Here is a 15710-nt window from a genome sequence, read left to right as displayed (position 1 = left end):
ACTTGCTTCTTGAGAACACTAAGATCTGAAAGCCTATCAAAAACTGTGAAGTACCAAATGTTTCTTATATATCTTTTAAATAAGGTCCCCAAATTGACACAAAACAAACAAAAAAGATTTTTTGTTTTCTGACACACTCCAAACATTTTGGGATTCAGAAAAATAAAAAAAAAAATTAATTCAGCAGACACTGAATGCTAGTGCCTTCATGACAAGTCTCATTTGACAGGAATCACTGAACAATACTGGACTTCCAATGGAAAGATTACAAGTGAAGAACAAGGTTGTGCTACTGGACAAGTAAACCAAGTATTTCTGCCCACAAAAATTCCTGGTGTACAATTCAGATGAGATAAAAACTAGAGACAGCTTGAGCTCAGCATGACTAGAACTTTTATAAATGCTAGAAGAACACCCAACTGCTGTTGCTACACTTCTTGTTTGACTGAACGGCTTTTATCTTAATACGTAAAATAACCATGCAAACTGCTATTTGTCAGCCTAAATCTACTGTTAACACCTGGCTGTCAGGTAGCCATGCTATTATAGAAAGAATTCAGCCTTAGTCATATGATTACGAGAGTAACTTTCAAACCATAACCTAATTATAAAACAAAGTAAGTATATCTTCCTGAAGGACAGTCAAAAGACCATAAAGCCATCTCAGTTATCAAGGGAAGGATATTAGCTCTGTGCCCTATTAGTCTCTACAATCAGCAGTCCTTTTACAAGCTGAGTAATGTAAAAAAGGAAATTATACAAATCTGCATAACTCTTTAAGAAGAAATTGTCATTTAGAAATCATAGTGAACTAGAACATGCTTCAAAACTAACTTTAAAAAAATAACCATTGCCACTTGCTATGTTTATTTATTTTATCCCTCATATCATGTGAAATAATCAGGATGGAGCCAAAAGTAGAAACAAATCACAACAGAAAGCTGATCAAAGAAAGTAGCTATTACTTAAGGCTGGAGAATGACCAAACCAGAACAGGTTTTCAGAGTCAAAATGAATGCAATCCCCATCCAGTACTAAAGCCTGAGCAACTCCTAAGGTAGTGGTATTTAGGCTGCTTCAAATCTATTGTTTCTTCAAAAAAGGCACCAAACCAGTATTTTTCAGAGAACCATTACTTAGCTATCAGATAAGCACAACTAAAATGCTGATGAGATCCCCCATGGCTGAGCCAAACTGAAAAGGTTACAATTATGTTCACTGTGGGCCTACAATTCTGAATGTTCATGAAACTTATTTCAGACTTCTATAAAATGACCGAAACAGCTGTAACAGTACATTGTCAGTATGGCCAGCATTCCCTAATGAAAGGAAAACAAGTAAAGTACTTTAGCCACTGCAAAACAAGAGTTCCTGACACAGAGATTCTGTACAAGGACATATTTCCACAGATGAAACATTCAGTGTTAGTTTCAGGACATTAGGTGTTGTTAATTAGGTGTTGGTACATGAATGCCTTTCTGTCAACACAGATCACCTAGAAGTTAGGCTTTTACTCTCCCATTTAGAAATAAAACCATGAAGAAACAGGTGAAGTATGGAATGCATCCCTGTTTCCAAGTACAGATGACTGTGGTTTCTGCTGCACTGTACATAAGACAAGAGACAAATGCAGCAACAGCAAAGATGGAAACAGCCTGGAGCCCAAATGTAACACTTGGCTTGAGTGAAGAGAGAAGCCCGAGCCCAAGACTGTTCAAAAAGCAGCACATCCTGCAAAGTAAATAATCTGCACTGCAGTTTAATGCTGCATTAACCACTCCATAAAGTAGACGACCCTAGGCTGCTACGGTCCATTCCACAGACTGAAAAGAAGAGTGAGGACAAATCCTCATAAGCCTCTGCATATGAACATCAGAACATCACTACTTTTCTCTGCCTGAAGTAATTCTTAGGGAGGCTTTGTTTCCCTTCTTCTCATTTTTCAGTACAGCTCCTCAAAGAATAAAGAGATAGACATACATAAAAGCAGAATAACAGATCAAAGATTGTTTCCCATGAGGGGGTGGAATAAGATGAAACCTGGCTACATATTTACTTACACAAACACACTCTGCTCCTGTGATTGACAGTGATGTTGCCACATCGAGTCTATCACACTTGTACCACTTCAAGGGAGGTAGCACTGTCATGACTACAAATAGAGTTTTGCAGCATGGGAGAAGATGGAACGTACAACAGCGGTTGAACCTTTTAAATTTTACCTTTATTTGCAAGTGCAACTGTTACCTTTCACAGGTTACTTATTTTGTCATTTTTGTTTTACTCCGGCCTGCCTTGAAAACAACCATGAGAACTATGTTTTTCCCCTTCACTGTAAATTGGTATTAGAGCTAACAGAACAACATTGTTTCAATATTGATGCCACTGCCTTCGAGAGGCAGCACTGGTAAAAAGTACAACTATGATGAACTTATAAAATTTTTACACTTAAGGTTATTTGGGAAACAAAAACAGCATGTGAAAATACACGTATTCTGGATCCTTGTTAAGATGCTGCTATAACTCAGTTGTACAATTGAAATTCAGGAAAAAGAGGAGATGTCATAAGGGAAAATTGTGCATAAATCCCAAATGTTCCATCAGAAAACCTAAAGTAAATATTAAAGTAAAACAATAAGCACATATACATTCAGTGCTGCAAAATGCTGTTTCACAAAGAGCTGGTAATTTCTGGTACAATCCTTCAGTGTGTGTGGGAATGCTGTTTGGAAAAACTCTCATACCTGATTAAGTTAATGTGATTATTGAAACCTCTGCTAAGGCTCCGGGCAGGCATTTGGTCTAGCCAAAGCACAGGCTGGTCAGGGTCAGCTATCCTACAAAGACAAAGGATATCAACATTGGCACACATATCAATCCATGTAATATTTCTATTAGAGTTTTATTCACCAACAGAATAATTTTAGGCAAAAACTAGAATTCAGAGATTATGGAAAAGAACTTTTTCTGAAACAGGGTTTTTTCTTATAAAAACCATATAACTCAAACAGTTGATGTTTCTGGAGTTGAAACTGTTAGTTTATATTTGCCTTAGCTGCAGTGGATCCTAAGGTCTCCCAGCTTAGCTTCAACTGGAAAATGCTATTCTGATTTTTTCCCTCCTTTATAGAAGAAGAAAAATGGAGCATTTTCCGAAGTGCACTCCTTGTACCTAGACCATCCTTTTCTTTTATCAGAACCTTTCTAGTTACAGAATGGCAGCATGTGTTCAATCTTCTTGTCCATGACTGCAGCTCTTTGGTTAGCTGGGGCACGCATCATTATGACAACCAGTCCAGGCTTGCTCTCTGTCCTCTGTGACCATTACCTTCGCCACTTCACAGCAATATCAAACATATCTCTCCACTGCATCAGTCTGGTCTTCCCATTCATCCGAACTTTGGAGTTTGCCCAAGTCCTCTGCACAGCTTGCATGACTTCTAGAGTGGCCAATCCCATTGCTGAAGTGAGACAGGAGGACAGAGGTACCAATCAACTAAAGCCAAACACTCAGTTTTGCACAGACAGGAAAACTGAAGCAGAAAAGCTTTTTATTTACAGGAAAAGAACAGACATCATCAAAAAGTCTGGGAGATCCTGATTTCCAGTGCCCAGCTAGGTTCAGAAAATGCTGACATAATGATTATTTTAAACTTTCTATCTAATTTGAAAGAAACAGAGCATAAAACTAATTTGCAGATAGAAAAGATATAGCATTCAATTATCACCACACTGACTTCCCCCCATCCCCCCTCAAATTTACAGAGCATTTTCAGTATACCTCTATGTATCCTTTTATTTGGAAGAAATCCTGGTGTCTCATACTGCATCATGGAGCCCAGATGATCAGCTACACATATGAGTTCTTGCACATCAGGCTTATAGCTTTCAAAATTCTGAAATAACACATCTCTTACAGAGGAGAAAAACATGCATCAGACATAGCTTGGCTATGAAAGTCCTGAAAGCATTTGGCAAACAAGTCTGTGCTTTATAAATCAATACCATTTGTGTGAGAAACACTTAAACACAGGATAAAGAACACTCATTCCTCCCCCCAGACCACTGAACATACACAGAATGTTGCAGCTACACCCCATATCTCAAATGAATTCAGTTTTACTGAATTCAGTGGCAGGACCCCCCCATTTCAAATAGGCTTTAAAAAATAAAAATTCTCACTTGATATGTGGCTGCAACCCTGGCTGTTCTTCATAGTTTTCTATAAGAAAAGGAAGATTTTTGGCCCAGTGATCCTTGAAATTCCCAGGAAGATCTAAGTCAGTATTATACTCTGAAAGTGGGGTGTCCAAATGTGCATGTAAATATCTAGAATACTCTGGAGGAAAGAAATGAAGTTAAATACTGTTTGAATAATCAGTTTACTTATGCCATTACACAAAAACAGTAACCAGGTTATATGCTTGTCAGTTAAACAACATGACTTTAATAAGTCATTATTTTTAGATAATATAATTTTGCTACTAGCCAATTTCCAAGATAGAAGCAAGTCCTTTTCAACTAAGTATCACAACAGTCTACATATAGAGAAATGTATGTTCCATTTTTTGACCTAGCTTTGAACTGTATGAACAGTATGAATCAGTGTACTTTTTTCTTAACATACATACTCAACAGTGCTCATGATAATGTACACTGGTTTCTCTAAAATGACCATACCTACAAGCAAGCTTGCTGCACTTTTAGGGTCCTTGAAGCATTTAAGAACATTACAAAAAAAAAAACAAACAACTTACCTCGGAGGTATTTCACTTTTAGATATTCTGGACTGGCTGTCTGTCCTGGTAGAGGATCATTTAACATAACTTTGGTCTGAGCTTTTATGCCTTCATAAAACTGTCCCATTGCAACATGGCTGAGACCCTTCATGTACTGGCACACTTCATTGTATGGCTCTAGCTGTAGACATCTCTAGGAGATTAAAGGAACAAAGCACCCATAAATTAAGAGACAAAAAGAGTACCTTCAAATAATCCAACCTGTCTGGTCAGAAGACAAGTGAAAAGATTTATTGATTATTAAGATCCATTTCCATCATAATTTTCTTTCAAATGCTGCTGAGCACTTAAACTGCTAGCAAATGTAAGAAAAAATATTTTCAGCTTTATCAAAGGGGAAAAAAACTGAAAACCCAAACCTTGTCAAGAAAATACGCTTTGCACACTTTGCTCTAACAGTATTAGCTCAATGTTAGTTGGGTGAAATTAGGCAAAATATACTTCTGACAATGTAACAAATAATTTTGAGTTAGTTATAAAGATACATACTTTTCAATCATTTGCCCCATTCATCTCTTCACTACTTCATGCATTAGTACACTTCTACGTTAATTAGCCATTTACTGTATGTTAAACACACAGCAAATTCCTGTTTATGATACAGAAATGAATGCTCCAATTCTTCCAGCAATTACATATCTTTAGAAGAGCATCTCCATCGCAGAAGTTGAAGTACCTTTTCAATTACACCAGTATCTACGAACTGGGTTATAGAAGGTGAATATGTAATAATGCACATAAAGTGTTCTCCTTGGGATATGCACAGACTCATTTGGAAAGGAATCTTATTTCACTCCTTATTTTAAGAATATGGGCATACAAATAACATCTGCCTTTTTTGTTCTGTCTACAAAATAAGGCAATTATTTAATGCCACCAGAGATGGGCAAGATTTTGGCAACAAGAAAATATCTGCAAGCAGAGTGAATCACAACATATGCTGACTTTTTCAGAAGAAAATACTCTAGAAGAATTAGATTAACATTGTAACTTATTTTCAGCTGAAAATTACAGACTAGTACATTTTACCTTTCATCCAATATGAAAAAACTTTAGGTTTCAAGTCAAAGTATCAGCAAGAACAGTTACCAGTTTAAAAAGAAGAAAAAAAAAAAAATCAGCCAGAGCTTGGTTTTACAAACACATAAAACAGTTAAAGAAACCACCTTAGTTTTAGCAAAATTACATTTTTAATTACAAAGGGTTAAGTTTTAGCTTTTAAGACAGACTTTAGAAAAAATATTTGTAGTCCAAATGCACACACACTCAGAATGAAAAGCTATAAAATTTGACCATTTTATTGCATCTGTTGAATACAGGACCTCATTAAAACATTTAAATTTTGTGTTTACTTACGGCCTGCTTACCTTAAAATTCTTTAGTGCTTCATCTAAGCTACCATGATGATAAAGCATCATTCCTTTCAGCTGTAATGTCTGAACATGATTTTGATTCAGCAGTAAAGCCTTCTGGAAGTTCTCTGTAGCAGCATCAAAGTTACCAAGCTCTCTAGGTGATTCCAGAAGGTGGAAAGAAGGCAACAGTGACAAAAAAATTGCTTGTTAAGGTGTCCAAAGGGGATAGCATTGAAGAGAAACACAGTACTAATGGAAAATTTCTATAACAAAAGCAGTAATTTTGCAACTATTCTTCTGTGGTAATAACAGAACAGCTGCACAGAGTTTGTCACTCCCAGAAATATGTGCTCTGAAATACAACCCCACAAGACCACAAATCTTCACAATCCTCAGCAGACACTGAAACTGTAAAAACACATGCCTAAGGTATTTCTTCAGAAACTAAAGTAAATAAACTTCCACAAAGAGCATTCTTGGAAAAATTATCTTTGAGAGGTCTTTTTAACTTTTAAGTACAAGCACGTTTTGACAAATTTAGCAACTACTTAAATGCTGAGTAAGAAGGAAGCATATGGTGTTTGAAAACTGAAATTCACTAAAAATTTATTGACTGGAATTACTCCATGTGCAGGACAGCTGTACATGTAAGCAGGCAGTAAAAACAGTCACAGAGAAACTGTCATGAGAAAGTTAATATGGAAACAGTATAAAATTTAGGTTATCATAGTTTTTTTAATTCAGTACACTGATTTCTTTAAGATTATTATATTAGACAAAATTAATTCAAACAAGAGCAACTCTAGAAAAACAAAGATTTACTAGTTTTCAATACATTTGCCAAAAAGAATTTTTAGCAGAATAGTGATCAGCCACAGCTCTTTAGTTTCAAATAAATGCATGAACAGCAAAGCCACTACATTTGAAGCAGGATTTAATCAGCTATAGCTCATCTCGTATTAAACCTCTCCATCATTTAAAAATCATTTAGCATACCTAAAACACATCTTACTGGAAACTGCCATTTAGCTAACCTTTGAGTCTGGGAGACTTAAAGAGATACCAGAGACTAAATTAAGAATACAAAGCAAACACAGAAATTATTTAGATTGAACATATCCTGACACAGCCATATCAACTGCTGGAGCTACCAAACATCACATTTGATTTTGCACAATTTTGTAACAAATGTGTAAAACTTTAAAGTGCATTTTAAAGAACACAAGTAGATGAAAAAATTACTTTAAAACTACTTCTGAATGTAAGTACCTGTAGGCTTGTCCCAGACTTTTATATGCATCTATGAAGTCTGCTTTCTGCTTCAGAGCTTCTTTGAAGGATTCAATGGCTTCCTACAGAAAGGGATCAACAGAAAAAATGTAACTTAATACATTCATTAAATTTCAGCAACTTCAGTAGTTAGTAACTATGGAATTTACAGTTATATATCAAAAGCTTTGGAAGGAACAAACAAGGCATGAATTTATTATGAAATCTATAGAGTAAAAATCACTAAATAATATATGAAATACTGAAACATTATTTACAGTCCTGACAGATTTTGCTGGATTTTTTTTTTTGTCATGCAGTGGGAATGAGCAATTCTTTTAGTATTGTAATAGAGTTCAGAGATGAAATCTCTTCAGAGTTTGCTTTCAAAGCTCTGTCTGGTCCCTAAGGCAAAGCAGTCTCTCCTTACAGTCTTCCTTCTTCATTCATAATACACCTCTTAAGTTTTGGAGGCCAAAAGACCCCTTCAAATCTGCACTCTGCCTTTAATTGTCTTATTGCTTTCTTTGTTATTTCCTCAGTAGGAAACATTCTCTTGAGGGATTACAGAGTAAGAGATCATCTTCACACAATAGTACATACTGTAGCTATTACTGTTGTGAGGAATACAATGTAATAAAAACAAAAGCTAACAAAATAAGCATGTGGTTAAAGAAATATTCCTCTTCAAAGAATCTGATTAAGAACTCAGTTTTTCAAACTAAAGTGGCTACACAAATTGGAATATTCAATACTGAGACTTAGAATTAAGGATGGAATAATCAACTACTTTATATTACTCAGGAATGCCTGAAAAGTATCTTGAAGTTTTCAGTGAAATAAATGAGATGCCGTAAGGAAAGAATTACTGGTATATTTAGTCGATTTAGAAAATCTTATTTAGAAAAACTCTCAAATCTATTCTGAGCACTACAATGTGCACAAAAAAACCCACTGAACAAAAACGTAGGACAATTACCTACAACTACCAATAGAGTACTAATAAAGACATGGGAAGAACTTACTACCCTGCTGATTTTAGAAACTGAAGGAGCAATTATATTCCCTCAAGTTAGATATTAGCCTTCCACAAACAACATATAACTGAAATAAATGTGCATAAATGCAAGGCTCTACCAGCACTTTCCTTGATTACTCCCTAGATCATTTGAGGAGGAGTTTAAAATTATTTTCCTCTTCATCCCTCTCCCCCTCCCAAAACATAGGAAATCTCCATTTCATTTTGAAATTTTTGAACATAATTGTACAAATACTAGCAGAGTGCTAAATACAAATAAATATCTTTCAAAGCACCCCTTAAACAAGCCTTATCACTGATCTACTGAGATTCAACAAGACCTCCAGTATTTACATATCATATAAAGGAATCTTTGCTTTGTTTGCACTCTTTTACCTCAAAAATCTTCCTTATGTGAAAGAAAATACATACATCAGCACCAATGATATTTCTAATATTTTAAGGAAATAACTTCAAATAAAGGGTACTGTTCTACATGAACTACTGTTTAATATAGATTTACCTTCAAAAGTCCTCTGTGAAAGAAGGTTAAGCCTTTATAAAGCATAGCTATAGGCTGATTTTTGTTCAGTTCCAGTGAGCGCTGAAAATCTTCATGGGCTGTTGCATAATCCTATGATAAAGAAGATTTCAGATGACACAGAAAACACCACACAAATAAACAGGAATATGCACTTATATTTTCATAAAAGTAAACTACAGAATTTTGTTCAGTATATGAAGTCAGTCTCAGGGCTAAACAGCAATGAATCGACTACGAATCAGAACATCAACAAATGCACAATACACTTTCAACTTTTACAGGAAATGCTGTATACATAGTGAAATTAATGGAAAAATAGCTGGAAGCAAACAGTGAAATCTGAAGAATCAAGCAGGAAATCAGCTATCTAGTATTCACACAATCTTTGAAGATAAAGCTACTTGTCCTACATTAAAGCTTCAAGAACACCACACACAGATCACATAGCAGAATGGGATGTTAGCATTTTTGCAGCGGTTTTTTGCTTATTTTGAGGAGTGTTTTTTTCTTAAGTATATAGAGGACTTACTGCCTTGGACATAACTATTTTCCTTTTTAGACTAGTTTTTACCAATAGTAATTAAATGCAGCTGCAGGTTATAAATCAAGTCAGTCTTTATTCACATCCTACTCCTCAAACACAAAAGAATCTGAGGTGTGCATGCAAGGTACTTGTCCCCTGATTCTCTGCATTAAATAGATTTGCAAATTAAATACTTAGAGAATACTTCTGAACTGTCAGAAAGCCAGCTACAGGAGGAATCAGGGCTTTTGTTATTATACTGGTTTGGGGTTTTTTTTAACTAAATAGGAAAGAAGTTCTAGAACAAAAGTAGCAACTAACACAGAAGTCAACAAAATAATGAACATCCCCACAACCAAAGCCAAAGAGAATCTCCAAAATCCACTAACCTCAGATATGAAGTAAAGGGTACCTCTGTGCCAGTAGAGTGTTGCTGATGGTTTTAGCTGAATAGCTTTGGTGAAATCTGATAATGCTTCACTGATTCGTCCTAGTGCGGACAATATCTAAGAGTACAAAACCAAAACACAGTTTAGAGCAGACAGACTGAATAGATTTGTTTTAGAAGTATGAACACTACTCTTCTGCATGTTCAGCTGTAACAGACTAATGGTATTTGCTGGAGTAGGCTGGAAAGTTCCACTATAAATTTCAGCAATTATGGCTTTTAAATCCCTATGAAAGAGTAAATGTGAAAGAAGTTTTCTCAAAACTATCAGTGTACATGAACATCACTACATTTGCAGAAACCTCATATTCCAAATTAAAAACAAGTCTGTCAAAACAAAATACTCAATTTCAAGCTATTTCAACATACTCAAATGAAAATGTAATGAAAGTATTCTCCCAAGCCTTATTTGAAAAAAAAAAAAAATTCCACCAATGGAAAATGGTCCATTTCCAATTATTTGAATGCCTCCCACATTTTTGGATCAAGGTTCACAAATGTACTAAGAAATCAGTAAAAACATTAAAACTGTGAATATTATGGCAGCTATTGTTATACAGGATGCTGACTAATATTCATACTTTTGGTTTGTCTACAAAGCTGCTTCTTGACCTTCATTTTCTGTAATTTAGTTAGCAAAACAAAACTTAATTTTCAAAATTAAAAATATATGTGGGTTGGAATGATTTTTAAATTACATACACAAATATAAACCCCCAAAATTGCATTTTTTAAAAAATTGGTATTTTAACAACTACTATTTGCAGTAGATTTAGTAAAATGACAAAAGGTGCAAACAGTAAGCTTCAAGTGATATTTTGAATAATTTCATTAAAAAAACCCATAAACACAAATTATCTTGCTATACAGTATGTCAGAAACTGAACACTTAAACACAATATATGCCATTCTATTGGCTAGAGTAACTCTATATGGTCTATACCTTATTTTAAAACTAAATATTCCACAAATTACACTGTTTGAGAGGAAATGGGTGTATTTTAAAAGAAAGGAGGAATGTTCACAGAACACCAAGTTTTAGTCATTAAATCAGTTAAGATGTAACTGGAAACACTGTATAATTGCAACTTCTCCAAAAGTCTGAAAAGACATAAAAAATGCTCACTTCTGCTCGCTGTTCCAATACTTCAGGACGATCTGGTTCTAGACTAATCACCCTACTGAGCTCAAACAGAGCAAGTTCAGCATTTTTCATATCCTGAAAAGGAGGAAAAATAAACAAGGTGAACAACTGTGCATACTTAGACTAATATACTCTCAAGATGAAGAACAACTAGATTGGCTAAGAGTCTGAAAGTGTAACAGTTTATATTAAAAGCCCTTCACACCTTTGCTAATAATATCAAGATGCATTATCCTGCAAAGAGCTGGAAAAAAACATCTGTCTGCTACAAACAACAAAACTAAACCTTGTACACATCATCTTCGTGTTGTACCTCTAATAATTTATTAATTTAACTCTGTGAATAAATATTAGATTTATAGCTCCAAAGGAACTTTGCTTGGCAGCAAAGCTGGTTCAAGCTCCCACATAAACTCCAACACACAGGCACACTCACACCCAGTGTTGTCATCAGCACTGCCTGCAACTTAAGCCAAGCAGTACTGATAAATGGGGTGATGTCAACATCATCCTCCCTATCTAAAATTTTAAATTGTTCTCAGTGAAGTAGTTAATTAATAGGATGGAATAGTTACTTCATTAGAAAAAAAATTCAAGTAATTATATAGCAAGTTCTGCATTAGATTTCATTGATCTTTTTCTTCTTTCTCAAAGTAAAGAAATTTTGTGTTTAATATCATCTTTGCGTCTTGAATGTACCACTCAAAAACTTTTATGAAGTGAAGCAGTACCAACACCTAGTTAAACTGAAAAAAACTCATAGTTTTGTTAAAAACAAGCAAATATGAGGGACTTCAAGCTCTTGTCAGCACCCCTAGACAATTAAACATTCTATACAAAGAAAATTTTCAAGGAGTTATTCAATTATTCATTCTTCCAGAACTCTAGCAACCATTCAATTGTGATTCAACTGGCTAAAAAGTCCTACAAGGACCATAGTCAACTGATAAATTTCTTTCCACTAAAGAAATTATTTGGGCAGTTAAGTATTGCAACCAAGTAATTTAACTTTGAAATTTTTCTTAACAAATTCAAGGTGGTATACTTATCAAGAGGCATAAGCAATCAAAAAGCAATGTGAAATCAACTGTATTGGAAGAGCTGACAGTGTTCCCAAGCTGCAATAAAAGATTTTTTCATTTCCAAACACACCTTAGATGCGGAGATGAATTCAGTGGGACTTCATAAACCCGTCTCTCAGAGGCAAGACACTGCCTGTTATCTGAACAGGCAATTCTTTCAAGAAGCTGTGGCTCACAGCCTTACTATCTACCACTCACAACAGTGCCTTATCTTCTCCTTTGGCACACTTATGTCGTGCAGCTTTACTTCCACAGTGTCACAAAGCAAATGTCCCCATGGCCTGAGCACGATGATCTGCTAGATCCCTCTTTTATACAGTGCATTGACCAAGGGACAGACTCCTCATGGAAGCAGGACAGCACAAAGTCTTTGGGGTGTACTTGACACGTTCTAACCAGTCTAGTTATTCCTGTTACAGGCTCTTAGTTGAGACTCAAATAATTCATTTGGGTGTTAATTAAAAAAATTATCTACTTACATGTAGTCCTTTTTTTCCATATGATATCCCTCGTCCATAAATTGCACTAACCAGCTCTGGTTCTTCCTGTTAAACAAATATAATATTAATTTGTGGTGTGGATTTTTTGGTTTCTTCAATATGTATTTAATATTAGCTGATCTAAAGTAGTAAGCAATGAACAAACACAGCTGACAGGCAAAGAAGTTTACTGTTTTACAGTCCGTACTTTCATATGCTCACAACTTCCAATTCAATTTAATGGAATTGTTCTGGAGTATTTGTCTGGTAAAAAAGCCAAACAGAGTGCAGTTCTAGTGCCAGTGACCACCTACCAGAAGTTATTACACAGTGTACATTAGAATAGATTAAAATACACAGTAATCATTAGAATACTCTATTACCCAATCTTCATTAGTTGTAACCTCACTAGTAATTGCGTAACTTCTGTCTCATGTCACTGAGATAAGAAACATACAATTTGGCCACTCAAAGCTTATTTTGTATGCAATTTAAATTTGAGATTTAGAATTCGGGAACAAGATATTGTGGCATCCTTACAAAATTTATATTCAGACAGCAACAAAAACCAGAAGTGTTCTACCAAAATAGTTCTGCAAAATTCAAGCAAACTTTCCTTGAGTTAGATTTGATTTTGAGACTTTGCTACTTGGGCACTTAGGGAGGATGCACCCTACACAATAAATCTACATCTTTTTTAATGTCATTTACTCCAACCACATTTTCCCATACAAATTTCAAGCACTACACAGCAAAACTGTTTTGTCAACTCAACAATGCCTACGCAGTCAGTTTCCCTGAAAACCAGTCAGGAATCACACCATCTTCACACCTGCAAGGAAACACAGCTGTGCTACAAAAGCTCCTAGCACAAGCCTCATCCTATTTAATTGCAACATCTGCCAAGAAACAAACTGTTCCCCAAGAAACAAACTCTACCGTGGACAAAACAACAGAATACATGGCATATCAATGCTGGCAGCTTGCCAAACTTGAGCTGCTTCCAAGTTTACATTTGGCAACAACAACAGTAGGTAACTTCCTACTTTTAATACCATGGCTAAGCAAGGCTGTTTTATTCAGTTAAATGTTTTAATGATCACTTGATATGCATTTTAAAATTGTCTTGTGGAAAACAGAGTGAACAATCATGATCACTTTACAGCCTTTCAGGCATACTATAAGCATGGTATTAAAGCATACTTTAAACTGAGATGTAGGCGCTGCAGAAGTACTCTATTACATAAACACTTCTCCCAGTATGTTTCTACAGTTGGTGTATCTTGCTTATCTTCACTTGTATTAAGTTTCCTTCTGAACAAAGACAGGAAACAATACGTAAATCCAGTGGTTCTGGAAGCAGGATTTCTCATTAGGGTAAAAAAACCCAAAACCTCACATTAAAACAAATCAAGACAGATATCACTAAACATCTGTTTCAACCAAATAAAAATAAAAGCACACAAAACCCCCAAATGCTCTTGTCCTCAGATAAATTCCCTGGAATAATTCCATTAAATTGCCACACTTCCACTCAATTTAAGAACAAGCTATATGACATTTAAGAAAAAATACATGCTATTACTTTCAGTATTGCTTTCAACTTGCATTTGTGTACTTTAAACAGTTTAAATGAAAAAGTATGTCCATGCTTCTGGTTGCTCCAAGTTTTTAGCCATAAAAATACAATACTTTGAAATCATCTTTAGTTGAATCTTATAAATTGTTGGGGGTGGTTTTGTTTTAAATGTGACTACCTCCTACTTAACTGCAGAAGATTCTGAATTCTTTATTTTGGTCAGGAAAAACACCCACAATATAAGTATCAGTTACCTTTTATTTATATATTAAACTAATCCAATTCTTACTGTTGAAAAAGGATAAAGCCAGCATACAAAATCATTTATCATTGTGAAAGCAATGTGTTACTTGCCACTAGCAATACATTATCTCTGTCAGGGATTTTTTTCTCATATTACTGGCAACATGCTGTGACCCAAAAAAAGTCTACTTTAAAATATCTCAGCCTACACAATAAGCAGACAATCTAAGAACTTCAGATCTGCAGAGCTGAGGTTTCTGAAAACACGTGCTTTTTTGGTCAAATTGCCATAAAAACTTAATGCCTACAGATGAGAAAAATACTCACCAAATAACCAAGATACTGATCACCCAGTTCTAAGAGTATGCTTATGTTTGGATGGAAAAGAAAATTAATAAACAGTAGAATAATTACTCTCATTTAAAAATCCTTAATTTAATACTTGTTTTATTAAAAGCCATATGTGGCAACAGATACTTTCATTAAGTTATTTTTTGGGGTCCAAGCAGAAAACTTACCTGCAGCATTGTTGAAAAATGTTGTATAGCTTCATCATACAAGCCGTTGCCAAACAACACGTAAGCAATTGCTAACAAAACATTAAAAATGTAAATAAAACAGAAAAAAAAAACAGACTTCTAAAAAATATTAAATACTACCGAATTATAAAATGTTTAAGTTCCTACATTGCATTGAAGATTACAATAGTCAGAGGATTCCTGAACAGCCACCAAAATGATATAACTTCCCTCAGCCATTACCAAGGATTCATTAATTACTCAATTCATCCAGTGCTCTTCAGAGCTGTTTTGGGGTTTTGTGATTTGTTTGTGGGGTTTTTTGCTCCTTTTCACAAATTGTTCAGGAAAGGGCCCACGTTTGCTTCTAAAACACTTAGGATCAAGAAAGGTACTATGATCCCAACACAATATCCCTGGATGCTTTCTCAATGAAAAGTGCCACCTGGCTATCACTAACTATTTTTGACAATTTGATTAGGGAAATTCTACCTGTTTGTACACATATTGCTAAGCTTTATTAGTCCACAATAATTCCTTCATTTCAATTACCTAGAAATACCTCAACTAAACTGATTTCATTATTTATAAAACTGAAACTGAAAAACAACTGAGTCTTTACCTATGTTGTAATTATGAAAAGCTTTCAAGTGCTTTCACATCCCCCCATTCTGAAGTAGAAGTCAAGTGTTTGAAAAAGAAACAGACC

The 15710-nt window shown here is 35.0% G+C and overlaps 1 protein-coding gene across 1 annotated transcript in view; it reads right to left on the bottom strand.

The window, feature by feature from the left end:
- TTC13 (tetratricopeptide repeat domain 13) overlaps positions 1-15710 on the bottom strand; it is a 39329-nt gene that overhangs the window by 14806 nt on the left and 8813 nt on the right. The window contains exons 4-15 of the mRNA XM_066178744.1: positions 15002-15072; positions 12662-12727; positions 11083-11175; positions 9898-10014; positions 8965-9075; positions 7424-7506; positions 6167-6308; positions 4758-4932; positions 4183-4339; positions 3782-3912; positions 3329-3461; positions 2745-2837 (exon numbers count right to left, since the gene is read on the bottom strand). Of these exons, the coding sequence (XP_066034841.1) occupies positions 2745-2837; positions 3329-3461; positions 3782-3912; positions 4183-4339; positions 4758-4932; positions 6167-6308; positions 7424-7506; positions 8965-9075; positions 9898-10014; positions 11083-11175; positions 12662-12727; positions 15002-15072 (1372 nt within the window). The remainder of the gene's footprint in view (positions 1-2744; positions 2838-3328; positions 3462-3781; positions 3913-4182; positions 4340-4757; positions 4933-6166; positions 6309-7423; positions 7507-8964; positions 9076-9897; positions 10015-11082; positions 11176-12661; positions 12728-15001; positions 15073-15710) is intronic.

This window comes from Chamaea fasciata, unplaced genomic scaffold, assembly GCF_029207755.1.
Source record: "Chamaea fasciata isolate MVZ Bird 193981 ecotype frontalis unplaced genomic scaffold, bChaFas1.0.hap1 SCAF_3, whole genome shotgun sequence".
Classification (NCBI taxonomy): Eukaryota; Metazoa; Chordata; class Aves; order Passeriformes; family Sylviidae; genus Chamaea; species Chamaea fasciata.
Note: the sequence above shows the minus strand (reverse complement) of the source record. Positions and strands in the feature narration are given on the sequence as shown.